The following is a 27,712-nucleotide window of genomic DNA, read 5'->3' as shown; positions in this document are numbered from 1 at the left end:
GCCATGCTGCTGCTGCTAGATCTTACTCTGGTACCCCTCATTCTTTGTGTTAGCAACTCGGGTAAGTGCGATTTCTTCCTTTTCCACCGGGAATGCCAGAAATGGAGATTTCTTTCTGTAACACAGTTCGGTGTCTGCTCGCTGAAGTTAGGCATTAGCATTCATTGTTATAATAGTTCTTCTACTTTCTTTTAAAACAACTCTGACTTGTAAACATGGTTATATTTGTTCCTCCATTTAAAAGCCTTTTAAACATGAGGCAATGAAGTTACTGGTAGATATTACTGGAGCAGAGGAGAAATGAAGAGTAACTAAAATAGCAGAGCCCCTTTCTACTCAGAAAAATGCATCTTGGGTTTAGTACCCAATCCCACAAAATATTTCACAGTTGAGAAGAATAGTAGTGTTTTTATGGGTGTGTGAGGGAGAGAGAGAGAGTGTGTGTTGCTAAAGAAGAGAAAATCCCGAGCATCGAGATGAACTGCTAGCCGCTCAAGTGAAAAGATGAAAGGCTAAAGGTACCACATCATGTGTAGAAAGCTCCCTCCACCATCCTTGCCAGCGCTTTTTCTATTCATTTATCAACTCTTTTGCCGGTAGGATCAGAAACCACAAACCGCTATAAATGAGGAAAAGTTAACAAGGGGTGATATTAAGTGGTATGGCAAGTTTGATGAATTCATTGTACACACAATAAATGTGGTGATGAACACTGAAACTTACACACGCACGAATCAATGACATTGGAGATGGGTCTGACCTACAACATCTGATAATCTTGTTAATCTTTCTTCAAGGGCAACATTGCTTCTTTCAGTGTATTCCCCGCTGCTTCATCTAGTCTTGTTGTAAAAGATTCTAGCCTAAGGTCTTCTCACATTTCTTTGAGGAGATGAGATCATGGCAGGATAGACCTCACTGGAAGGACGTTTTTCCAGCTATTCAGCCTATGTGTTTTCTGTGCTCAGTTTTACCCCATTTTTCTTAGTTCCCGAAACAGCCATTTTCCTTCTTTAGGGCTTTAGGGATGCCTGTTAGGCACAGCCCAGAGGAGAGGGGGGGGCTGTAATACCTGGAGACATTGTGTAGAATGTAGCCCTTGCACCAGGTGGCGCATGCCTGCGATTTTATGGGATGCAGCCTGCTCAACCCATGCTAGGGAGGGGGCTGGGCCATAGAGTTGCCTCTTCCTTGCCCCAGTCTCCTGCATTTGTGAACTAATTTATGCCCAGTGGATAACTGATGTCACCATTTACACCACAGCTGAATTTGACCAAGGGCCATTCCAGCTGTAAGAATCATCCCGTCAAGTTTCCGTTATGCCCCCCAGGTCATAGTCAGGGCCCATGTAGTCTGTGACATAGGTTCTATGAAAACTGCTTCCTCTTCTCTACTGATTCTGTGGCATAGGGACGCTTCTGAGCCAGGTTCAGGGGAGGGCTGTATTACATTAAATCAGGAAAGAGATAGGGGATGTTGTTCATTGTTTTCCAGCTAAATCCAGCACGTTTCCCAGGTTTGGGATGTTTTTCGGTTTACAGCCTCCCCTAGGTTGTCCCTCTGCTGTGAAATTTTGCCTGCAATGCACCACTGCAGCACTTGTCAGGGGAAGGTTGGAGGGCTGGGGCAGCTAGAGACTCTGGTCCCTGGGAACAGTGGGAGGCAGTTTGGGTTTGGGGCACTCAGATTCAATGAGGCTTTTGGCAGTGGGCATGGGAAACGGAGTGAGCAGGCATTTGGAGGAGAGGGCTTGACCTTGTAGAGGCAGAGTCTAGTCCCTGCTCCAGCCTGTGGTGGTGGGGCCAGCCAGCTGGGGATGCGCATGGTGAAATGCCCTGGTAGCATAGAGCCAGCTACACCAGCTAAATACCACTCTCTCCCCTTCAACGGAGAGAGCAGTATGGGGAGGGAGAGACTGGTGTGTTCCAACACTTCCTAGCTGGTGTAACAGCCCCTAGGGTGCCGTTACAAACTGGCAAAACTCAGAGCAACCCAGAGGCTGCTCTAAATTGTACTGGGCGGGGGGCAAACTGGCTCCTTTGCTGTCTCAGTGCAGAGAAGGTGGAAAAGTGGCCAAAAGCCATCTGGTGCCCCACTCCCCCCACGCCAACTGTGCTTTGTCTCCTCAACCAGCTGCTCCGCTCCGGCTCCATATCCAACAATGAAGGACAGGCACTAGAGCTGGGAAGTTTCTGCTCAGAACCAGCAGTGAAACAGTCAACAGCATTACCTTGTGCAGTGTTATTGTTAGGCTCCAGCGTCAACAACCTACCGGAGATGAATGAGGCATTTCCCATCCTCAGAGGCTCAGATGTAAGATGAGTGTTACATGAGTATATGTCCAGTTCCAGGCTGGGAGTAACCACAGGGGTTAGAAAATGGGTTTGTTTATGTAAAAGCTCAGATCCGGGAGCATGTTTCTTACTTGCCCTTGCCCTCACCCTAGCATTATTCCCAGCCCACCCTGTCCGTTGGCCTCACAGACTCCAGTCTACTCATATGTGTTTGCTGCAGGGCATTAGTATCTTCCACCTCCAGATTGCACTCTGAATGCATTGCAAGGCTCTGGATGAAGGGGAAGCCCCTCCCTCTCCTTTGTTTAGATCGGGGTAGACAACCTATGGCATGTGTGCCGAAAGCGGCACACAAGCTGATTTTCAGTGGCACTCACACTGCCCGGGTCCTGGCCACCGGTCCGGGGGGCTCTGCGTTTTAATTTAATTTTAAATTAATCTTCTTAAACATTTTAAAAACCTTATTTACTTTACATAGAACAATAGTTTAGTTATATATTATAGACGTACAGAAGGAGACCTTCTAAAAATGTTAAAATGTATTACTGGCATGCGAAACCTTAAATTAGAGTGAATAAATGAAGACTCGGCACACCACTGCTGAAAGGTTGCTGACCCCTGGTTTAGATGCTACCTAACGAATGCTGACAGGTCAAACACAGGAGACTGCCACGCCATCTGCTTCAATGGAAGGTGTCATGTAATCAGCGCCTTTAATCCATTGATCGTTGTCTAACTGCCAAGAAAGGACTCGCTTTTCTGTATCAGCCGTGGGGGTGTGAACATTCTCCTGCTTAAATGTCTCCGGTATCTAGTGAGTAGTTCCTGACAATCACAGCCCAAATGGGCCTGGCTGCAGCATGAATTCATGTGCACCTTACACGAGGCCAGGCACTCTAGCAATGCCTCTACAGCCCCCACCCACTCAGTGTCGTGCTCTGTCCCCCTGAAAGGAGGATGAGCCTGCTACACCCCGGCTAACAGAGCTAGATCTCTTCGCTCAGGCAGTAGAGGCTCATGTGCTAAAATCTAAAGGTCCCAGGTTCAGTCCTGGGTGCTGCATTATTCCTGTACTCAGTCGCCCAGCGACTGCTGCTTCCTTGTGGAAGCAGCCTTGTGGGCCCCCACAGGCCTGAGTGGGGCGATCCGGTAACACCAGCCAGAGGGCTGGTGCAACATGAGTCCAGTGTGGGATTTTACCACGGAAACACCAGTCTCTCCTTCAAGTGCTGTCTGTGTGACTACCAACTTCCCCTGGAGAAATAGGGGGTGGCCTGGTTCCGGAAGGCAGATGGCAGCTCAAGGGGGTGGAGACACAGCTGGCAGAGGGAAACGGAGGAGTGGGGAGCCCAAACTTCCAAGCGGTATGTAGAATGGATGGATGTAGCCTTGCAGGGGTCATGCACCCCAGGGCTGAGCATGTATGGTGTGAGGAGGAGACAGAGAGCAGTGGATCAATGGAATGGGGTTGATGACTCATAATGTTTGTGAATACGAACCATAATTATTGCGGTTACTTTCCTGCAAGTTCTCCACTGACCTGACCCCAGCTGCAGTGGCCACCTGTTCACACACAGCTGCCTGGCTCTTGCTGCAGTTAGCAATGCGTGTAGCTTCCCCGGCTTTTTGCTTCCCAGCTGCTCCCAGTTTGCTGCTCCTTCCCCCAGGGCACGGTTACTTCCTGGGCCAGGGTCTTTCATGGAGTTTCTGCCCCCTGGCCAGGAAAGTATGTCCACACTGGGAATCAGAACATGGTGGGCAGGGGGTGATGGGAATGGTAGCTTTTTGCCTAGCGGATTCATCACAAAACACAACCATGCAAAACCTCACTCTGTGTACGCGCTCTGTTTCAAAAAAACATAATGAGACTGAGGCTCTGTTAACAGGAAGTCCCACCTATAGCTGATCAAACGCCTCTATGACAGTAGATCAGTCTGCCTGGAGTACAAAGTGACCAGAGTGCCCCCAAGTCAGGGATTACAAAAAATGTGTAATTTCTTCCTGAGGCGACATGTATGGATTTGGATTTTCGCCGCTTTACAATGAGAGGCCCACCTGACGTTCTGGCACCCTTGATGAGCTTTTAAAAATACACTAATAAACAATAAACACCTAATCAAATCAGATAACCCAATGACAGCATAAATATAACAAAATCCCCATTTGAGCTGACTAATTGTACTTCCCTCCTTCCTTGGCTCTATTGAGAGACTGTAAATTTAATCCCTATCTGGCAAGGTTTTGCCTGAGGCAGATTTTCCTGTTTTCATTGGTGATGATTGTCTTTCCTCTTACTTTCTTCAACTCAGAGGACACCTCACATTGCACTTTCACATACATCCACACACTCTTTGTCTCCTTTTAGCTGTTGCTGGGCTCAGTTTGATTGCTGAAAACGAAGATGCCCTCCTGAGACACTTATTTCATGGGTACCAGAAGTGGGTCCGACCTGTTGAAAACTCCAATGATACAATAAAAGTCCTTTTTGGCTTAAAGATATCTCAGCTTGTGGATGTGGTAAGTAAGCTGTAGGACCTTTAACAAATTGAAAACCTACACCAGCAAACTCATGTTGTGGTAAACCATCTTTTCATGTTTGTATCATTTTTCATGGCAAATTTTAGGGGACTAGGATCTGGAAGAGCTTAGTTCATTAACCTTTCACCTTATGATACGGGATGCATAATGGAGTTGTCAGACAGTTGCATGTCAACTGTTGGATAGAGATGTGACAACTCACCCCTTGGGATCCCAGTCTACCCAGTTTCTGCTCCTAGGATGTTATTGCATCTTGCTACTCTGTAACAAGCATGAAGACCCTCCTCCAATATTGTCTTATTGTTTCTTTGTACTCCCCCTTTGGTCTGTCTGTATCTATCTGTTGCCTCTTGTCTTGTGCACAGATTGTAAACTCCTTGGGGCAAGAGAACATTTTTTTTATTCTGTGCTTGTATATCACTTAGCGTAATGGGGCTCTGGTCTATGACTGGGGCTCTTAGAAACTATGGGTTGTACAAATAATAAAGTGTGCTAGGCACTTCACAAGCAGAGAGTAATAGATAGTCCCTGCTCCGATGAGTTTACCATCTAATAGAAAGACAGCCCAAGGGGAGCATAATGTAACAGAGCTTACAAATAGGGTTGCTCTTCATGTTATAAAGTGAATCTTAGAGCTGCTTGACATTTTTTGAATTTAAATGAAATTTCTAATATCAAAATTTTGAAATTAAAAGGAAATTAGGAAAAATTTCATCAAACTTTTCCCAATTTCCTCCTGCCCATTTTCCAACTCTCCTAGGCCCAGTCTCTTATACTAGAACCTAAAACAAAGGTAGTTCAGACAGTAGCTATTTTTTTCCCTCTCCTATTCCAAAGTAAGCAGCACAGTCCGCAAAATCCTTTGCTTTCTAAAGCTGGTTTTCGTGCACATTTTGCTTTAATTTCTGTAGAAGAAAATCCTTTCCCAGAGTTGCATTCATGTGTTACTAGGATCCTCCAGGCAGTGCTTTCATTGACTTCAGTGGGAGTTGTGTGGGCTAACAGGCTGCAGGACTGGGCGTTAAGCAGGGGTGAAAGTAGAAATAGGGACTTACTGGTACGGGGCTGGGTTGGGGCTGGCTCTGGCCCCTGGAAGGGCCGGGGCCTCGGGTGGAAGGGGTGGGGATGCAGGGGTCAGAGCCAGCCCCAGCCCGCCCTATACCTGTAAGTGCCCTCCCCTCCCCTGCTGGGGTAGCTGCCGGAGCCTGTTGGAGCCCTGGGGTAGCAGCGGCAGCCGGGGGCTCCAGCAGCGGTTTAAAGGGCCAGGGCTGTAGAGGCACCGGGAGCCCCGGCCCTTTAAATAGCCCCTGGAGCCCCGCCTCTACTCCAGGGCTCTGGGGGCTATTTAAAGGGCCCAGGACTCCCCTGCTTCTACCGCCCCAGCCCTTTAAATAGCCCCGGAGCCCTGGGGTAGCGGCAGTGGGGCTCCGGTGGCTATTTAAAGGGTCCAGGGCAGTAGAGGCACCGGGAGCCCCGCCCCTTTAAATAATCCCCGGAGCCCCGCCACTACCCCAGGGGTCCAGCAGTGGGGCTCTGGTGGCAATTTAAAGGGCCCAGGGCTCCAGCCGGTGCTGGGAGCCCCAGGCCCTTTAAATTGCTGCCTGGGGAAGCCGGGCTGCCCTGGTACTGCGCCCTGGCTCTTGCCAGCATGCTGTACCAGGGCGTCCCGGCTTACTTTCACCTCTGGCGTTAAGTGCTTGGGCTGCAATCCCATTGAAATTCAATGAGTTGGGCAGCTGACTCCTTTGAGCATTTTTGAAAACCCCAACTGAGGTTTTTACAAGCACTCAGAATCCAGGGGCTCCTGATGTGAGCTGGGTGCTGAGCTCTTTGGAAAATCTGACCCTAATGCTATGGGCCAATCCTCAGATTTCTAAAGGAACTGAAATCCATTCAGTCAGACATCAGTATGGGAACCATTTATTTGGATATTTTTAATTTCAATTCTCTTGTCTCCCTAGGATGAAAAGAATCAGCTGATGACAACAAATGTGTGGCTGAAACAGGTAAAACAGACCATTACATTACATGTTGAGTTGTTTGGTGGCAGGGGGGAATACCAGGCAAGCAGACCTTGCTCCTCCCTCTCTGTGGCTGGAGTCACCATTTGATCAGGAGAGCAACGGGGTTCTTACCCTCCAGGACTTAATAAGGCCAGTGTGGCCCTTCATGGTTTTGTTTCCCTGCTCTGATACTCACATCACCTCAGATAGTAGCCAAAGGGGCTTCTGAGGAATGGAGATTCTGGACCATGTGCCTACCTATTTTCCAGCATTTGACTACAAGCCAGCAAACACAATCACGTGATCTTCCTTTTCTGTCCTGCACTTATGGCAGCTGTCTGTTAGAACAACCTCTTACTCCACTGCAGAGAACTAAGCCAGGCCTCAGGATTCGGTACGCAGTGCAGCAGCCCTGAGGGACTATTATGTCTCACTCTTAGAGGGCATTAGAGTAATTGGCACTATCCTCTAGCCATGGGGTCCCTTTCTCAGCAAGATCAAACAAAGGAGCAAAAAACAAACAGTTGACATATTTCCAAAGTAATTACAATGCCTGAGATTTAAATTTGTCATCCTTTTATAATGTGCTTGTCCTGGGGGGACATTGTTCACTGGAATGACAAAGTGACTCAAAGAGCTATACGTTTAACGATTATTTACCCACCTTCTCCCTAGCTCCCAAAGAACTTAGTGTTTTGTTTACTCAATTTTATTGGTTCATAGACATCATAACAATTATAATGAGTATCCAGTCCATTAAAGCATCCTGCAAACATAAATAGCACCTGGCTCCAGTGAGAGTTAAAGCAGCTGTACGGTTACTGTAGCAAAGAGTCCTGTGGCACCTATTAGACTAACAGACGTATTGGAGCATGAGCTTTCATGGGTGAATACCGACTTCGTCGGATGCACGAAAGCTCATGCTCCAATACGTCTGTTAGTCTGTAAGGTGCCACAGGACTCTTTGCTGCTTTTACAGATCCAGACTAACATGGCTACCCCTCTGATACTTGTATGGTTACTGTAATTTAAGCAACTGGCATAGAGTTTCAGATAGAAACTTTATAACTTTCAGTTGTTTGATTTGCTGGTTCAGGACTATTTGATGGCTGAAGAATTTCTAAGTACTAATGTTGAGACTGAAAACAATAAAGATCAAGTAACAGCCTTCAAATAGGATGAGTGGGGCAAATAACCTAATTAGTTTTAAGACAGAGCTTGATAAATTTATGAACAGGATTATATGATAGGGTTGCCTGCAATAGCATTGATCTGGACTTGATGACCGAGGAAGTCCCTTCCTGGCCTATGTCCTATGTTCTTAAGTGAACAGAAAATAAGTGGGAAACAGAGTCCAGTTTTCACACATGGATACTTTGGGCATCTCATTCCAACAGTTGGATGCTCAGATTGGCACATAGGTGCACAAACTAGACATTTAGATGCCTAGTGTGATGTGAGGATCCAATGTTGGGATTTGGATATCCCATCAAGGTTTGAAAGATTGGGATCCACATGTCATATGATTTGGTGCTGATCCTATTATTTTTAAAAGGGCAAAATTAGATCCCAACTGTAACCCTTCTGCCCATCAGAGTTGGCAGCAACAAGGGCCGGGTTCAGTATCTAGGGGTTCCATTTCAATAACACAATGCAAAACCGGCTCGAGCCCCCACCCAGTGACCTGGGACAATTACATACCATACTGTAAGAGGAAATACTTCCCCTCTCGCAAGCATGGAGTCTGAGTGTAGCAAAAGCCTTTTAATAAATAAATAAACAATGCAGCATTATGTTGGGGAAACACCACAAACAGGATTCATAACACAAACCATGAGCAAAAGACCCACCCCAAGTAAGTTTGGCAGTGTCCTTTTCCCCTCAGGGTCTTAAGTCCAGCAACCCAACAGTCACCCCACCCACAGTTTCTGTCCTTGGTCAGTGCAGCCCCAGAGTTCAGAAGTTCATCTGCAGAGTTTACCTCCCAGCCTAAGTGGAAGGTGGGGGAGGTATGGGGGCACCTTACATACTCTGATCGGGTCAATGGCCAATTGTCACACCTCTCTGTGGGGTTCTGCTGCAGTCTTCACCACCAGCCGCACCTCTCCACTAGCCATGCCTCTCCTCCAGCCATCCTGCTGGCAACACCTCTAGACCAGCCATCCAACTCCCCCGCAATTTAACACAGCTCTCAGTGATCTCAGCCGTTAGTAGGGAAACCTTAGGGCTGGTACACCTGGATAGTCCTCTTCTAACAGAACCATTAGCCCAAAGTAGGTCTAATGCTTAAATCTAGATATCAGTGATTTTAGCTCTGCAGTATGTAACAAGGCTCCTAATAATCAAAATTAGCTGTTATTACATGGTACAAAACAGATCAACCTGGCATTTGTATGACACCCTTGCAACCAGGAAATGTTCTTAACTACCTATCTCTAACCTCCCAATACACTGGGCTTTGGAACCCATGTCCCTTGCCTAGCGAGTACCACTTAGTTGAGGGTGAGTCCCTCAGTCATAAACTGCCAAGTACAGTTCTACTGTCCTCAATTCACAAAACCAGGATAACAACACTTTATTACTCCTGGCCCAATAACAAAGAGACTGGGGATCCCACAGCAGCCAGAGTGACCATTTGGGAAAGCAGTCCCATCATGCTAGGCAGGGTGGGTGGGCCCATGCAAACAAGATCAGCCCCTGAAGTCCTTTCCCCACAGCTCATCACCAGATGTCAGGGGAGAGCTCATTCTGACTCTGCTTACACAACATTTTAACAGGGCAACTCTTGATAAAATTAAGGTAAATTAAATGATCAATTGAGATGATGGAAAGTGAAAAAAAATCAGTCAGATCCTATCCTACTGCAGTGACAGGGACTGCAGACATGTGGATAGGTAATTCTGGCCACATTAGACAGCAAGGCAAAGGGTTATTATAAAGGCACCACTTCTGGTCAGTTTTGGCTCTGCTTTGCTGAGCTAGTTCTTGGGTGTATCAGGGGAGTTGCTTAGAGTTCTTTTTGAAAATCCCGACATAAAAAGATATGGAGTCTGATGTGGTCTGTCTGGTTAAATGTTGCAAGGACATTCTGTGACTTTCAGGGTACGTCCATACTACCCGCCCGGGTCGGCGGGTAGCGATCGACTTCTCGGAGTTCGATATATCGCGTCTCATCTAGACGCGATATATCGAACTCCGAACGCGCTCCCGTCGACTCCGGAACTCCACCACCGCGAACGGCGGTGGCGGAGTCGATGGGGGAGCCACGGACTTCGATCCCGCGCCGTGAGGATGGGTAAGTTCTTCGAACTAAGGTACTTCAAGTTCAGCTACGCTATTCACGTAGCTGAACTTGCGTACCTTAGTTCGACCCCCCCCCTAGTGTAGACCAGGCCTTAGTTGCCTGCCAGAAAGATATCAGATGTCAGAAGACCAGGATTCAGGAAATGGCGTGAAAGCCAGGCACTTGGTGATAGAATTATAGAAATTAGAGCTGGAAAAAGCGAACAGATCATCTTGTCTGTAACCTTCATTGGTATCAGGCCTGGGCCCAGTGGGCAGTGACAATAGTATTTATAGCTATTGTGTGCTTGGGCTAACTTTTTGAGTGTGGGGGCTGCTCCGCCTATAGCACACCAAAGGGTGCTGCCTCCAGAGAATCATAAACGTGATGTAACAAGCAAAATACAACCCCTAGAAGTAAGGGTCAGACACAGGCCTCTGACAGATCAAAGGGAAGAGAATGTATCTGGGGTCACAGAGGGGCTTTAAAATGACAGTGGCAAAGAGCAATGGGCCTCCTATTCATCCTAGGTGTCTGCAGCAGGTGCCAGGAGAGTCCATACCACTGAAAAATCCCTGGTGTTCATGTGAGCTGTTCATCGTGCAAGTCCCCAGGCTGTATGTTTTAGCACTTGTAACATGGCGCACAACTGTTCACATGGGCAGCAGGAATTAAAGGCCAGGGGAGGCTGAGCCTCCCCAGACAGCCCTGTGTGCCCCTGCCCAGGCTCTACCCCCAAGCCCTCTCCTGCTTCCTGGTGCAGGAGGGGCCCTGGGCGGCCGGAGGGAGAGTCGAGGCAGCTGCGCTGGCGGGAGGAGCCAGTCCGGCTGTGGCAACAATCGCTGCAACTTTGTATCCAGGAGCGAAACTTTCTGCATCCACGTGGGGGCAGAGGAACGGGCGGAGGAACCGGGTTGAGGATGGCTGCGGGGAGCCAGGCTGGGAAAGGAAAATGGGGGGTGGGGTGGAGCAGAGGTAACAAGGACGGCTGGGGGAAAGGAGCTGAGCGGTGGGTGGGGGCAGAGCCGGGCACAGGACCACTGGGGGGCAGACTCAAGATCGGACTCAGGATCCGCTGGTCCAACATCTGCAGCAAAGGTGCTGGCAGCGCCACGCTGAGTGCCGGCCGGGCTTTGTCTGGGGTCCTCCAGGGAGGAGAAGGGCTGTCAGGGGCGGCTCCAGGCCCCAGCACGCCAAGCGCGTGCTTGGGGGTGGCATGCCGCGGGGGGCGCTCTGCCGGTCGCCAGGAGGGTGGCAGGCAGTCAGCCTTTGGCGGCATGCCTGCAGAGGGTCCGCTGGTCTCGTGGCTCCGGTGGACCTCCCGCAGTCCACTGGAGCCGCAGGACCGGCAACCGGCAAAGCACCCCCCGCAGCATGCCGCCGTGCTTGGGGCGGCGAAATGTCTAGAGCTGCCTCTGAGGGCAGGGTGGGTCTGGGGGGAAGGGAGGGTGTTTTGGTGACAGCACTGGGCTGGTGGGGGGGTGTCTGAGGCTATTTTGAGTTGGGGCTGGTGGCTGTTCTTTGGGAACATGTGGCTGATCTATTAGGGGATTATCACTGGTATTTGGAGATGGGTTGGGGGTGATGGGATGATTTGAGATCGGGGCTGTAGTTGGGGGGTGGGGATGTGTTGCTGTTGGGGCTGTTGTACAGGAAACAGTGATGGAGTCTCACCAGACGATGTATTTGTGTTCACTAATAATAATCCTGGTGGATGCCCCATCACTGACCATTTTAAAATCAAGATCTAAAAGCTCTGCTGTGGGAATTATTTTGAGCAGTTCCGTGTGGCCTGTGTTATGCAGGAGGTCAGACTCACGATCGCAATGGTCCCTTCTGGCCTTGGAATCTATGAATAAGAATGCAGGGCTCCAAAAAGAGCTTCAACTGGTGCATGAGTAACATATCAAAGAGGGACATACACGCCTTGGGGGATTAGCGTGAGAATTTTCATACATCCACAGCTGTGGGTTTATAAAGCCCAGGAGGTAAATGTAATCATTATTTAGGTCACTGGTTAATGTTGGGACCCTCCCTCTCCCATACATTAGTACTCTGTTTGTTTCACACAGACTTTTAGTTGGGATTTTCCTTCATGTTCTGGGTTGGAAATTGGCAGAGGGATGGGGATTATCTGGAACATGATATCACAATGAATTTGGCTCAGGGAGATCAAATGACTTTCTTAAGGAAACCCAATGAATCATTGGCACAGACAGAGATAGAACCCAGTGTGCTGCTCTAACCTTTAGGCAACATTATATTAAGTGTTCCCTGAATTTAGGGAATAAAGGGCCATATTTTTAAAGTAACCTCAGTTTGGCCTCCTTTTCAGATTGTTGCATATGCAAATGGTTGTGTGTGCAGAATTGTGTGCCACAAATGTAGAGTGTTGGGGTTCTTTTAGCTGTAGGCTTTGGGAATGGGTCAGACAGCTTGACTGCCTTTCAGTGTATTTATTGTCCTGTCTTGGAAGTTCATACTTATTTCTGGGAAGAGTTTTTACACAGAGATGAAGGATGGTCCTGGGGGTACAGCAGTAGGAGCTCTGTGTTCAATTCTCTGCCCTAGACTTCCTGCCTCCCATGGCTGGAGTGTGCAGTGGGGGCAGTGTAGGGCTGCCTATGGTGGCATAATGCAGTGCCCATGGCAGGGGAATTCTCTGGCTCCTTGTGGGCTGGTTCTGCTTTGGTGGGGGAGACAGAATGCCACCTTGGGTAAATCACTTAATCTTTCCTATCTGTAAAATGGTGATAGCAATCCTTCCTTTGTTTGTCTTGTCTGTTTAGATTGTAGTCTCTGTAGGGCAGGGAACTGTCTCCTGATCTCAGTTGGGACCCATAGGCAGGGCCGTCCTTAGGCATACACAGCATATGCAGCTGTGTAGGGCACCATGAAATTTGGGGCCCTAAATTGCCCCACATTTCATAGTGCCCTAGGCAGCTGCATGTGCTGCATACGCAGCAGCCCCAGCCCCAGTGACCAGCCCTATCCCTCGTCTGGCCGCCCCACGGGGCGTGGGGCCCCGGACAACTCCCTCTGCCCTGCCTCTTACCTTTCCCCCTGCTCCGCCCCGGCCCGCCTCCATTTCACCTCTTCCCCCAGCGACCCTGCACTCACTGGCAGCGGTGAGAAGCGGAGTAACGTGGCCCCAGCCTGCTCTACTCTGCCAGCTCCCAGCCACGGCACTCTGCTTCCCACCACCGGTGAGTGCGGGGAGGGGGACAGGGGCTGGCGGCCGCAGGAGGGGAGCTGGAGGGGTGGGGCCTCAGGCAGAAGGGGCAGGTCAGGCTGGGGGCTAGCCTCCCCAAGCCGGCGGTTCACCTGCCACCCATGACTGTTCACCTTGCAGACACAAAATGGCACCTTAGTACAGGGAGATAGTGCAGGAGGGGGAGTGTGACATCACAGACCACACTAGTGCTCAAGCCCGTTTTACTACAGGGACTGGCCTAGGTTCCCTCAGAGACTGTTGGGGAACAAGTTACGTCACCTCGATTCTCATGGTACATTGGCACAGGTCCCAACCTACTGGTGTGAATTAGAGCAGGCTAGGGGCTGCTCTAATTTATGCCAGCTGGAAGTGTTCTCTGTAGGACTAAATGTCAGTTGAGGATTGGCATCATGCAGGCACATGCTATCCTGTCTCCTGCCCAGCATAAGAGGTGGCAAACAAGAGTTGCAGGAGCACAGAACAGGGCCGCCCAGAGGATTCCGGGGGCCCAGGGTCTTCGGCGGCGGGGGTCCCTTCCGTTCCTGGACCCGCCGCCGAAGTGCCCCGAAGACCCACGGGGGGGCCCCCCCCGCCGCCAAATTACCGCCGAAGACCGGGCTGAACTCGGCGGCGGGTCCCGCTCCGTCTTCGGCGGTAATTCGCCAGCGGGGGGTCCTTCCGCTCCGGGGTGGAAGGACCCCCCGCTGGCGAAGACCGGGAGCGGCAGAAGCTCCTGCGCCCGGCCCTGCAAGAGTTTGCCGGGCACCCCGGAGCGAGTGAAGGACCCCGCTCCAGGGGCCCCGAAAAACTCTGGTGGGGGCCCCCGTGGGGCTCGGGGCCTGGGGCAAATTGCCCCTCTTGCCCCCCCCTCTGGGCGGCCCTGGCACAGAAGAGCATAAACTGGGACTCAGATCACAATTCCCTGCTTCCCCCTTGCTCTGGGGAGGAGTGAGTTACATCACTCCGTTTAGTGGAGCAGCTCACTCATCCCGTGCACCCGGCCAGCTTCTCTGGCCAACCAGTAGGAAAATCGAGCCAGGTCTCCTCTCATGTCCTGCCCCTTTCCATTCCCTTCCCTGCCCTCTTGCTCATAGAGAGGAGTATCGGGTGAGCAGCCCCTCCTGTCCCCTCCCAGCAGATCCCCAAGGGATATGGTGGATACTCCATCACTTGGAATCTTTACATCAAGATTGTATGTCCTTCCAAAATAAAGCACTAGGTCATTGGGCTTGCTGCAAGAACTATTGGGCAGGTTTTTTGGCTTGTGCTATGCAGGAAGTCAGACTAGATGGTCATCATGGTCTCTTCTGGCCTTAAAACCAGTGAATCGATGAGTTTGTATGGTGCCTAATGCAGCAAGACTGGCTCCAGCACGGGGCCCTTCGGTGCTCCTGTTACACCATAATACAATTTTTTATTAATAGTAATGATGGGCAGCAAAGCCATAATGGAAGGAGGACATAACAGACGACAAATCTCTGATGTGTGTAACCAGCAAGGAGAAGTGCAACACCCAGGGCTGTAAGGGCTAGAAGTGCAACACCCAGGGCTAGAAGTAATGATATGAAACTAAGACCTGGAGCACTGAGGCCAAATAGCAAGAAGAGCTATCTGTCAGTATTAGGCTGTACATTATTCTCCCCGGTCTTAAGTGGTGGATACTCAGTCTAGGTGGATTTGGCAGAACATCAGGCAATGCTCGACCCCCAGCCTTGTCTGGTCACTTAGGGCAGGGGCTAGGTTATCCCCACTCCGGGGTGCTCTCTCTGCACTGGATGCTTCCCTGACCCACTGATCATTACATACAGTTCAAGCAAATACAATTTGTTAAACAGCAACCAATTAAAAAAAATAAGGAAAAAATGGGAAAAGTTAAGGATAAAACCCGTCACCCCACTCTGTGGCGTGAGGACATCACAGCCAGTGTCTCTGGAATGTCAGGGCAGTTCAGTCTGTTCCCCACATGTCCCAGGCCCCTGCCCAGGCCCCGGCTGTGCTGCAGGGACACTGTGGGTCGGACGCTTGCTCTGGCGGTGGCCACATGCCCTCAGGCTCTAGGTGGCAGGACCCTTCTTACCAGTGTTGCCCCCGCCCCGTCGGGGTTACAATCCCTTCCAAGTCTGGCCTGCAGAGCCTCTTGGCTGGGGGCATCTCCCTATGCTAGGCCTGCTGCCCAGGGCCCCCCTTGCGCTTCCCAGCTGCTCATCGCACCCGGCTCCGGACTGCTTCAGCTCCAGCCCCAGCACTGCTGCTGTTCTGCCTCCAGCAACCTGGGCTGCTTTTCTGACCCCTCTGGCTCTGGTTGCTGCAGCTCTGCTCTCAGCACAGGTCTGCTCTCTGGGCTGCTTCTGTGGCTCTGTTCCCAGCACTGACCTGCTCCCTGGGCTGTTCTCTGGTTCTCTCTGGTTGGCACAGCTCTGCTTCCCAGCTCAGCTTGGGCCCCTGATCTCTCCTCAGCCCCACTCTCTTCCAGGCAATTTGGGACCCCCCTGACTCCCACATTAGCCTGCCTGTCCTGTCAATCAGGCTGACCTGGAGCATTGGCCTCTCCCCATTGTTCCCGGGGACTGTCAGTCCCAGGGTCCTGATTTCCTGTCGACCCTTCCTCTTCCTTTTGGTACTGGGAGGTAGCCAACCAAAACACCCTCGCTGAGTTTTAGTAAGGGACCAACAGTCCCTTACACAAAGAGAGGGGTGACATGGTCAAAGCCACAGGCTAAGAGAATGAGCTTTGTAGCAGCAATCTGAATGGATAGCAGGGGGGCATCATCACTAATGGCAGACACTGCAAACTCTGCATATCCATAGTATGTGAGGTGCCAAAGAATGTTGCATTCTGGGATATCCATAGCCAATCAGCAAGTACCAGGCATGTTTCTGGGAAAACCCAGGAGCTATTTAGGCCCTGTCTCCTGAGCTTTTACAGAAAGCTGCCGTTATTACTGGTATTGATTTTAGTTTGCATGTTATCTCTTCTCTCTTTGCAATCTCATAGGGCAACCTAAAACCCTATAAATAATGAATACAGCAGCAAAAATTTCTTTCACTGTGAGAATTGCTCATATCCCCAGCTCTTCAGACTGGGCATCATGTGATCCAAAGTTAACAAAGCTAACCAAAGAAACAAAGCAAGGAGGTGGAAAATTGTGCCAAAGCTCAGTGCTGAAAGAAAGGCCTGCACCTGACTTACTCCTAACACATGAACTCACCAGCATCCCCATCAGCCTCCTTTGTCATCTATCCTGTGCACTGAATGAGGCAGGGGTCTTGTGGATAGCACAGTATGTGATAATGTAATTGAAGTCTTGATCATAATGTATGTGGGCTGCACAGGAAGAGAATGAGGGTTGCACAGGCAGCCATAAATCTGGCATTTCCTAACTTTGGTGTGCTTGGATAAAGAATGTTCTTTTAACATCATTCTTATATGTAATTTCTTAGTTTTTTATTAAGGACAAAGGTAAAAAAACCTTTTCTATTGCATGCCTGTAAACCCCCACCCCTCCATCATCTACTGGGTTTGAACCCCAAGACTTCAGCTCTGCAACACAGCCTGCTACCACTTGAGCTGGAGGACTAACTATAGTACATGGCAGAAGGAGGAAGTATGTGCTGGGCTCATACGGTGGTCACAGGCAGTCTGATGCCACTCTCTCTCTTCCCCACCCAGGGAGGTGGGGGCTTCTGCCCTGTGTGGGTCCCCAAGGAGGGGGAGAGTTGTGTGGGACTTGTACTAGGTCTGGGGGTTTATGAGTGGAGCCTGGCTTTGCATTCTCTTGCCAGCTCTGGAAGTTGAGGGAGCTCCTGCCCCATACTGTTCCCCCACGCGGGGGCTGGGATGCTGGGTCCCATATGCCAGGTTGGAGGGGGCAGGGAAGAGGCTCAGGGGATCAGCCTGGCTCTCTCCACCCTGGCAGCTGACTGGTGTTCTCCAGGCACGTTACTGCTGCTGTTTTGGTGGTGGTGTGAGCCCAGCCTGGGAATGGTCAGTGGTTTTGGCAGGCTGCCAAAAACACAAGGGAGAGAAGGAAAAGATGGTGATTGTTAACCCTTTATGTCTTGACCAAATCTGAACAGAATTTCACAGGATAAAGAAAAGGCACTTCTCTATCCTGAAGGGATTTTCCCTGCCTCTTGCAGAAAGGGGAGGCGAGAGAGCTTCTCAAAGAAAAGGTTACAAGAATCCTTTTATAATGGAAAGTGCTACAACCTAAATATAGGGGTCACTACCAACTTCAATAATAATAATAATAATAATAATAAATAAATCAATGACAATAACAGCTGTTGTGATACATAGATTCCAATCAGGACTTGGGGTCCCATTGGGCTGGGCTTACATCTATGTATTACAATCCCTCTGAGATGGACCAATGACCCATCTGGCGGTGAGAGCCTGTTGTGTCTGAATGGAAAGAAGACGTTGTTGGCTCATTGCAGGAATGGACTGACCATAAGTTGTGCTGGAATCCTGAGGACTATGGTGGGATCACGGCGATCCGGGTTCCGTCAGAGTCGCTGTGGCTGCCGGACATTGTTTTGTTTGAAAAGTGAGTATAAGGATCTTCAGGTTTTGAAGCAAGGCTCATTGCTCAGGGTTTTAGATACTTGTTTAGACTTAGTCAGTGAATAACGAACATCGAGTTCCAGCCATGCCGGCTAGCACTGGGCTTAACCATGGATCTCGTTAGATAGCGGCTATCCAGAAATGTGTCTGATCTAGAATGCTGGCTGGCTTAGATTGCTCCATATAATGTCATATACTCTGCCTGGGGCTACATGTTGGGACCACTCGGGAACTGAAGCTGATGCAGAGTGGAGCTGGACACTGGGAGCCCATTAGATCAGTGCTCTGTGATCTGCACTGGCTTCCAGTGAGGTTTGGGGTGGGATTCAAAGGTTGGTTTTAAGGAGGCCTGAATGGCTTGGGACAGGGTTGCCCGAGAGACCTCCTCACCTTATGATATACTGCCACTGTTGAGATTGGCGGAGGCGCTTTAGCTGGATGGAGCTCCCCCAGGGTTAGCAAGAGGGAACTGCTGGCAGGGCGTTCTCTGTGAGAGGTCCTCCATTTCAGAACTTGCTCCCCGCGTTGGTCTGCCAGAGCCCGGATTTGTTAACTTTCCAGGTAGGCAGCACAGACCGTCTTTCCCTTCTCTTCACTAAGGTTGGTGAACAGGGAGTGTGCTGAGATTGACTTGTCTAGGAACACAGTCCTTTGTCTATGTCCGTATTACGCACTGGACAGGAGTGCCTAGAATTGTGTTTTACAAATTCAAAGAAATAAAATAAAAGAACGAAACTCTGGGGCAGTTTGTATTCAGACCTGCACTTTGTAGTTCCGGCCTGGGCCTGATGTGTCATTGTTAATCCAATCACACCTGACCCTGGGAGCATTCAGATCCAGATCTGAACTCCAGGAGTTTGACATAGACGATTAGGGTTGGAAGAGACCTCAGGAGGTTCTAGTGCAACCGCCTGCTCAGAGCAGGGCCAACACCAACTAAATCATTACTTGCATCTGTGGAGAACACAGTGCACAGCTGGTGTCGTCAGCCTGCTGCTAGGAGCAGAATCTGTAGCATCTCTCCACTACTCCCAGTTGGCCTCATGTAGCAGAGGGGAGACAGGATAGATGATCCCTGTGGTACTCTGCCAGGGAGGGGTTTGGAGAAAAGGAGCAATTGCCCATCCCCACTCTCCGGATCAGCTTCTGTGTGACTCTCCCCTTACTCCCGCTTTGCCCATGTCTTGTCTTGCAAGTGCGCAGGAGTAAAACACCAGGCAGAATTTGGTTCATGTTACAGAACTGCAAGGTGTTTCCCTGGTCTTCTAGCTGCCTTCTGTAGACAGACAGTAGAATTAAATAGTTTGCTCGGAGCATGTGTTTGTTCCTTCTCTGCATTCCAGCTACCATGTAACCCTGGCACTTGCACAGAGGAAATCTCCACAGTAGGGAGTGATTCTGGAGGAAGCAAAGTAAGTACACAAAGGAGACAGGTGCAGATGAGATTAGCACATTCTGTTATACCCAATGGGCCATCTCCAGCCTGCAGTCGAGCTGAGTAGTGCATAGAGCACTAGCCTAGGCCCTGATCCAGCAAAGCACTTAAACCTGGGCTCAACTTTTCTATTAGCATTATTTATTGCACACAAAAGCAACATTAAAAACACTAAGGCTGCAAAGTCAAGTCCTCCAGTTAGAAATTGCCAGAATTAAGGTCGTCCATGCCACAATAACAGGGCCCTCTTGTGAGTCTGCTCTTTTGATGGTCAGTAATTACATGATCACAAACTATTTTTTCCCACAGGACTCCTGCCTCCTTCAGTGACTTTGCAACTGTAACATTTTTTAACATAGTGTTGTGTGTAATTTCCTGTTTTTAAAAAACAAATAGAAAAAAACAGAAAATCCATCATATGGAACCATATTGACACCCACAGGAACATCAGCAGATTGAAATCTTTTGTTCCACTGCATGGGCCTCTGCCACTTGAGATAACAGATGAACTGATAGCAGTAGTAGGTTGTCATCCTCTGAGGAGCAGCCACTGGGGGAGGCAGGTGTGAGACGCACATTTTGCCAGTGGTTTTCACAGCTATTTGTTGACAGTTGAGGAATATTGAGACTCAGGAATAATGAGTTCCGTTCAGGTTCTGGAGAAGAGTGTTCTCTAGTGCTCCCAAACCCTTCTGCTTCTGTCTCACCCAGCCACTCCCTGTCCTGTCTCTCCCTCCCCACCCTCGCTCCTAGTCCCAGTTCTATTCTCCTCACCCAGCCAGTCCCATATCCCCCCGCCCCCCGACTGCTCATCCCAGTCCTAGTTTCCTTGCCCAGCCAGTCCCAGTCTTCCCCTTTGGGGTCCCTGTCCAAGTCCCAATCTTCCCCCTCCCTGACTCTGAGTCTCAGTCTCTGACCAGGCACCTCATCCTGGGATCTTTGCCTCATTCTCCTTGCCCAGCAAGTCCCAGTGTCTCTCCCACCCCAGCCTCCTCATCCAATCTCAGTCTTCCCCTGCATTTCCAGCTCTTGTTCCTTCTGCATTCAACTCCGGCTGTTTCATCCTTCACTCTTCCTGGCCCAGCAGGGAGTGTGGGCATTGCGAGACAATCACCCTATTCTCACTTCTGGTGCCTGGCACCACAATGGTCTGCATCACCCAGGAGCAGTGACTTCAAGGAAAGACCTGGTCAGCCCCTGCAGCCTTTGGGTGGAGCATGCTCAGTGCAGACAGAATCTTCAGAGAATTTCTCAGACAAGCTCTAACAAGTCTGTACTGAGCATGTGCAAACTGATATTTTTCAAAGTCTCATAACCAAATTTGCAGATTTTTTTTAGCAGGAATAGCAAAGACACATCCCCTGATGCAAAGGCCATACCCCTACCAAATTTCAACTCCCTACTCCACAGCATGGAGATGCTAGATTCTCAACATGGGCAAAACAACCTATTTGTTCCTAATATAATTCTCAGGAATGACCGAAACATTTTAGCTGAAATTTCCCCAGAAATGTCACTGGCCTGGAAAATTTCAGCCTGAATGGTCAAAGTTCGGCAAAGTTATAAGCAACTGAAAACAGGGTCTTACAATGGGAAGTATCAAGCAACCTTAATAAGAGGAAGCCCTACCAGCTCTGCCTATACTATTGCCATAGAACTACCTACCTGCCAACATTTCAAGTGGCTGAAATGGGATGAGTCCTGCCCTGGGAAGTGGGAGGCCTGGCGAGGGGGAGTAGGAGGGTGAGCCCGTCTCACAACAGCAGATCATGTGGCTCCTGTTCCATGGAGCTGATTGGCTTGGCTACTCACTCTGGGCATTGCAACCTGGTCCCTGGTGCACAAGGGCACAGCGCTACTCAGCTTTGGCCCAGACCTCCAACGAGGGGTGCGGCTGGGCCAAATTTGAGGGAGTGATGCTGTGATCCTGTGCACCAGGTTGCAACGTCCGGAGTGGGGAGCCAAGCGCAGCCATCCTTGGGGGGGACAGAAGCTGCTTCAGCCGGTACATGGGGCTTTGGGGGTCAAAGTGGGACAGTATAAACAGGAGAGTACTCAGTAGGGAGGTGATTTCACCGCTGCATGCAGCACTGGTGAGACCAGTGTGAGAACACTGCATCCAGTTCTGGTGTCAATGTTTTTAAAAGGATATTGTAAAATGGGAGAGGGTGCAGAGAAGCCACAAAAATGATCTGAAGGCTGGAGAAAATGCCTAACAGATTTAAAGAACTCCATCTGTTTTGCTTATCAGAAAATAATATTGAGGACTTGATTACAGTATACACAGTGCCTGCAAGGGGAGAAAATCCCAGGTACTCAAGGGCTCTTTAATCTAGAAAAGAGAGGCATAACAAGAACCAGTCGCTGAAAGCTGAAGCCAGACAAATTAGAAACAAGGCACAGGGTTTTTTTACCAGAGACAGTAATTAACCATAGGAACCAACTACCAAGGGAAGTGATGGATTCTCCATCGCTTGATATCATCTAATCAAGACTGGTTGCCTTTCTGGAAGATATGCCTTAGCCAAACACAAGTGTAGGGATAATGGGGTGAAATTTAATGGTCTGTGATATACAGGAGGTCAGATTAGGTGATCTAATTTTTCCTTCTGGCTTTAAACTCTATGAATCTGTGAAGGATCTCAAAGTCCCACGAAACCTGGGACTGTTGGAATTACTGATTCCAACTAAGTTCAGAGCCCCATTGTGCTAGGTACTGTGTGAACATAGTAAGAGACAGTCCTTGCCATGAAAAGCTTGCAGTCTAAAGAGACAAGACAGAAGCAGTGTGGAGGGGAAACATAGTTACAGACAGCTGATGCGGGTTACCAGAGCTGGCAGTAGAATCTGTGTCTCCTGACTTCCAGTCCCATGCTTTATCCACTAGTTCATGCTGCCTCCCAGCATCAGGCATCTGAATAGTTCCACTGACCACTGGGCCATAGTTCATGTGGGGGCATCACATGGAGAGAGACCTGGGGAGTTTAGAAGTTGAGATCTGCTAAACAAGGAAAAGAGTAGCACTTTATAAAGCCCAGGGCCTCCACGACCCTCATCATCTGGGGCATTCCGCCCAAATTTCTAAAGCGGCTGGGATTTTATGGAATTCTTTGCCCAATACTCCTACTGTGTCACTGCACTTATATTTCAAAGGAATAGAAAACAACTAGAATCAGAAAATCCAAATGACTGAGCTGGGTCTGGTGAAAAACTGAAACTGATCCTATTTCTCTTCTCCCCAGTGCCGATGGACGTTTTGAAGGCTCTCTGATGACCAAAGTCATAGTGAAATACAATGGGCTTGTTACCTGGACTCCACCAGCCAGTTATAAGAGTTCCTGCACTATGGATGTGACGTTTTTCCCATTTGATAGACAGAATTGCTCCATGAAATTTGGATCCTGGACCTATGATGGCAACATGGTTGACTTGATTTTAGTAGATGAAAATGTAGATAGGAAAGACTTCTTTGATAATGGAGAGTGGGAGATCTTAAAGGCCAAAGGCATGAAAGGCAGCAGAAAGGATGGGTTGCATTCCTACCCATTCATTACTTACTCCTTCGTTTTAAGACGCCTCCCACTCTTTTACACTCTTTTCCTAATCGTCCCTTGCCTTGGATTATCTTTTCTAACTGTGCTGGTGTTCTATTTGCCTTCTGATGAAGGGGAAAAACTTTCATTATCTACCTCTGTTTTAGTTTCCCTTACCGTTTTTCTTTTAGTAATTGAAGAAATAATACCATCTTCTTCCAAAGTCATTCCTCTGATTGGCGAGTATTTGTTGTTTATTATGATTTTTGTAACCCTCTCAATTATTGTTACTGTTTTCGTTATTAACGTGCACCATCGGTCCTCAGCAACCTACCATCCTATGGCTCCCTGGGTTAAAAGACTCTTCCTTCAAAAGCTTCCTAGGCTATTATGCATGAAGGGCCATGTGGACCGCTATTCTTTCTCAGAGGCTGGAGGAACGATCCCAGTGTTAAAATCAAAGCTCTCAGGCAAGAAGAAACAGAAACAAGTCCAGGATGGAGAAAAAATTGTGATTGCTTTTTTGGAAAAAGCTGCTGATTCTATTAGATACATCTCTGGCCATGTAAAAAAGGAGCATTTCATCAGACAGGTAATGTTAACACGTGAAGAGTGCATGGTTGTTCTAATAGAGAAATAGAATGAAGAATTTTTCATCTACAGCCAGCATAGTTAAATAACTTGTCTCATCTAACACCTACAAACAGGTTCTTTAGCCGCCTAAATGCCTTGTATCTGTTTTACATCAGCATAGCTCCATTGATTTCAGTGAAGGTATTCTTGATTTACACCAATGTATGTCATATCAGAATCACACCCTAAATATTAAGTATATTTGGCTCGCCAAACCTTTTTGCCCCAATTATCTAGCTGTCTGTTATGATGTTCAATGAACATAGAAGTGGAAATAACATGGAATTTCCAAAATATATGATTTTGTGAGGTGATGTATAGAGACGAGTTATGAAAAAGAAATAGAGGTTTTGTTAGTACCATGCTGAAAGGAGCTCTGTTTGTTGTAGTTACTTCCAATCAGTGGTAAATAATTAATTTTAATTGCATCCTTTGTTCTGAAGCTTCAGTTCTGCGAGTCTGTTATTTCCATCTAGCTTTTAGAAGTGGATCGAAGAGGTCTGGCCCCAAGATATAGAGGGTTATTATTCTTTTTTAAATGTCTCTGATAACTTCAGAAGATCACGGTGATAGTAGAAATGCAGGTTAGGGACAGAGTGGGTTGAAGTGTTTTGAATGATAAAACCAAAAAAGGAAAAACACCAAAAATTTTCAGTAAAAAAACCAACCAAACAAAAAAAAACACCCTGTGATTTTGTTTTTGAAAAAATGAATATTCTTAAAAAAATCTTCAAAACAAAAATGTGTCCGAGATGTTTATGACTTTTTATTTGTTTGCTCCTTGGCCAGCTCTGGGAAGGGCATGGGAAAACGCTCACAGATCCCACACCAGATAGCTACAATGGCTACATGAACTACCCTTAGCCTGGAGAAAGCTATTCAATTCATCTGAAAAGTACTAAGGGGAACTTACTCAGGGAAAGCTTCCCTCTAAGTGAATGTGAGCTCTGCCAGCATGCACGTTGCAGGCTTAGGTCATTAGTTATCACAAACATTCTGAGGACTCAGTCATGAGCTTCTTCATGCATTAGGAACCTGCTACTTCCCTGCATATATGAGCAGGGAGTGGATGACAAGAGACGGAATGGGTGGAACCAATGCTCCATTCCCACACCAGATATGCTGTGTCAATGAAAGTGCATGGCAGAGAAAAGTCCATGTATGACTGTTCTTCTAAAGCCACACAAAATTGTCTGGGAATCTTATATATATGCTTGCAGCTTAGCCACTTCATCCTGCCGCCTCAATATCTGACAGTCCCTAATGTACAAGAAAAGAGCAGGCTCGGGTACGTCTCCCCAGTATCCTTTGCGGTGAAGACTGATGCAAAGAAATCATAGAGGGTATGTGTACACTGCAACCGTGTCCGCTGACTCTGGCTCCCAGGGCTCGAGCTGGACTCTGGCTCATGGGGTTCCAGGCCCTAGCTCGAATGGGACTGACATTTTATATCCCTACAGCCTGAGCCAGGCAAGCCCAAATCAGCTGACCTGGGCCAGCCACAGATTTGCAGTGTACTCTCAGCAACAACATTATCTTCCTTAACTGCTCCCGTTAGTCCAGGGTGAACCAGTGAACCTGCTGATTCTTTTTCACACATCTTGCTTCTGATATACATAAATAATATCTTGTTTGTTTTCATGCACGTAGCTCTTTGCTCTTCATAATCCCTTTTAGCCTTTCTAATTTCCCTTTCACATATTCCCGGCTCAGCCTCAAGTTTGATTGGTTTCACGAGGGTCAGATTTCCAAATTCGGAAGGATTTCTGTTTGGCTCAAATAGGCTCCCAAGCTCTGCCAGTTAGCCACGGCGATCGGCTTCTTTTCTTTCTGGTTCCCTTTTGTTAAGGGCACTCACCCCTTCTGGCACTCTAGTATTGCTTCCATAAGTGGGATCTCTGTGGTACCTAAGGGTTTTACTTCCTTTCCTTCTGACTGTGGGCCCCTCTTGGCTAGCTGCCTCATTTATAGAAATCACACACCCAGACCTGCTCCTTCCCCAGAGTCAGGCTGGAACCTCGGCCTTTTAGTGCCAACCTCTACCACTTGAGCGGCCTCGTTTTACTGAAATCTCCCTTTCTATAGTGTCACTGTGTTAGCTGTTGGTACCTCCCAAGCCAATCTGCATAGCTGTAAATGAAGTGTACATCGCAATTAAGCTTGTTAAAGGGCTTGCTAGCCCTGGTATTGAAGTCCTCTCTTTAGCTGCTGGGCAACAGCAGGACAAGCTTCTCACACTCAAACCGTCCTGCCCGTGTACCTCATTCAGGGTGGGAGGGGACTTTCTCTGAGGGCATCACCATCATCCTTCCTGCCTCGCCACGTGAACCAGGCACCAGTCAGCCCTGTCCTGCACTCTGCTTTCCAGCTGTCTTACATTCAGATGTAAACATGCCAGAGCAGCCACTATTTTGCTGCAGAACATGTCTCCAGTTTGGCCTCTCTGTCTCTTGCCTGGGGGTCAGAAAGGCTTGTTTAGGCAGCCTGCTAGCAGACATTCTTAAAAGAGCTCTCTTCTTTTGTACACCTGGTACTGGTGTAAGCAGTCATGCCCACTTAGGGAATGTCTTCTGGCTCAGGTTTGAGCCCAAGCCCCCCTTCCATTCACACATCAATCAGTCTGATTCGGGTCAGCAAGCACATGGGTCCTGAGTCCTAGGACACTGCTGCGGTGTGGGTCAGAGCCCGAGTGCTGCTGTGACTTGGGTCCAATCCCTGTCATTTTGCAGCAGTGGCACAGCTCCAGCCACAGGCCTGTGTCAGCCGGTCCACGTGATGCCGTATGGCCCTGTTAGCATAGCTCTGAGACCTGGGTCCAGCAATAGCAAACTCAGGTCTACAATGCAGTGTGGATGTTCAAACGCAGGTTTGGAAACACTCAGTCCACAAGCCCGGGTCTCACAGACCTGGGGTGACAATACATCAAGGGGTACGTCCAGACTACCCGCCGGATTGGCAGGTAGCGCTCGATCTATTGGGGATCGATATATCGCGTCTCGTCTAGATGCGATATATCGATCCCTGAACGTACTCCCGTGGACTCCGGAACTCCACCAGGGCGAGAGGTGGAAGTGGAGTCGACGGGGGAGTCGCGACCATCGATCCCATGCTGTGAGGACAGGAGGTAAGTCGAAATAAGATACGTCGACTTCAGCTATGCTAGTCCCGTAGCTGAAGTTGCGTATCTTACATCGACACCCCCAGGCCATAGACACACCTTGAATTACTTACTCTAGCGAAGGGCAGCAGGGAAGGTAATTTTCAGAAAAGGATCAGTTTGGATGTGCTGAGACGTTTCAGAGTGTCTAGGTTGGCCAAACGAATGATAACTAATGGGCTAGAGTCCCCAGTACCCTTCAGTGCCTCTGTACCACTCCTGAAACACAAAGCAGCCATTAAGCTGCCAATTAAGGTGCATTTAGAGCGTCTGGAGCGTCTCGGTGACTGGCCCAATATCTGCAAGGAGTTAAAAGGGGATCTACAGGAAAAACAATACTTTTCATTTTGATCTCAGTGTCCATGGTCACAGGCTCTCAGTGTGAAATTGGGAGGATAAAAACTTTCTCATTGTTTGTTTTACACTATGCGCACCGCGATGTGCCAGAACTTACAGCTGGGAATGCAAAATCCCTTTTTTTCCTAAATGCACTGTGTGTGTTAGGCTCTGACCCAGCAAAGCACTTAACCCTAGTGAAGTAAATGGGACGGCTCATGTTCTGAAAGCTCTGCCTGGGCTTATGTGCTTTGCTGGATCCATGACAAAGTACTTGGGGGTGAATTTTTAAACAAATTTTTATAAAACCATTTTAAGGCCCTGATCCTGTAAACACGTACACACGTGCGGAACTTTAATCACTGAAGCAGACTCATTGGAGTTAATGGGACTACTCAGGTAAGCATGTGCATAAGTGTTTGACGGACTGGGGCCCAAGGGAACAATATTTATGGCATCGGAAACATTTGTTCAAAGTTATAACAAGCATAGACCATATATTTAATTGCAGTTTTTGCAGCTAAAATATATTGAAACTTGTAAAAAAAGAACCAAGCTAATATTATTGTTATTGTTTCTTCTAGGTAGTTCAAGACTGGAAATTCGTAGCTCAAGTCCTCGATCGGATCTTCCTGTGGTTATTTTTGGTGGTGTCAGTGACAGGTTCCGTTTTAATATTTACCCCCGCTTTACAGGCGTGGTTAAGCAGCAGTTTATAG

General features: G+C 48.6%; 1 protein-coding gene across 1 annotated transcript; it reads left to right on the top strand.

Annotated features, from left to right (window-relative positions):
* Nucleotides 1-27,712, top strand: CHRNB3 (cholinergic receptor nicotinic beta 3 subunit). The gene is made up of 6 exons (XM_045020298.1): nt 1-61; nt 4,660-4,811; nt 6,794-6,838; nt 17,773-17,882; nt 22,577-23,459; nt 27,578-27,712. Exons 1-6 carry the CDS (start codon nt 4-6, stop codon nt 27,710-27,712), a joined length of 1,383 nt encoding a protein of 460 aa, XP_044876233.1. The 5' UTR covers nt 1-3.

The sequence above is a fragment of the Mauremys mutica genome, chromosome 6 (assembly GCF_020497125.1).
Source record: "Mauremys mutica isolate MM-2020 ecotype Southern chromosome 6, ASM2049712v1, whole genome shotgun sequence".
Taxonomy (NCBI): Eukaryota; Metazoa; Chordata; order Testudines; family Geoemydidae; genus Mauremys; species Mauremys mutica.
This window is presented reverse-complemented; position numbering and strand designations above follow the sequence as displayed.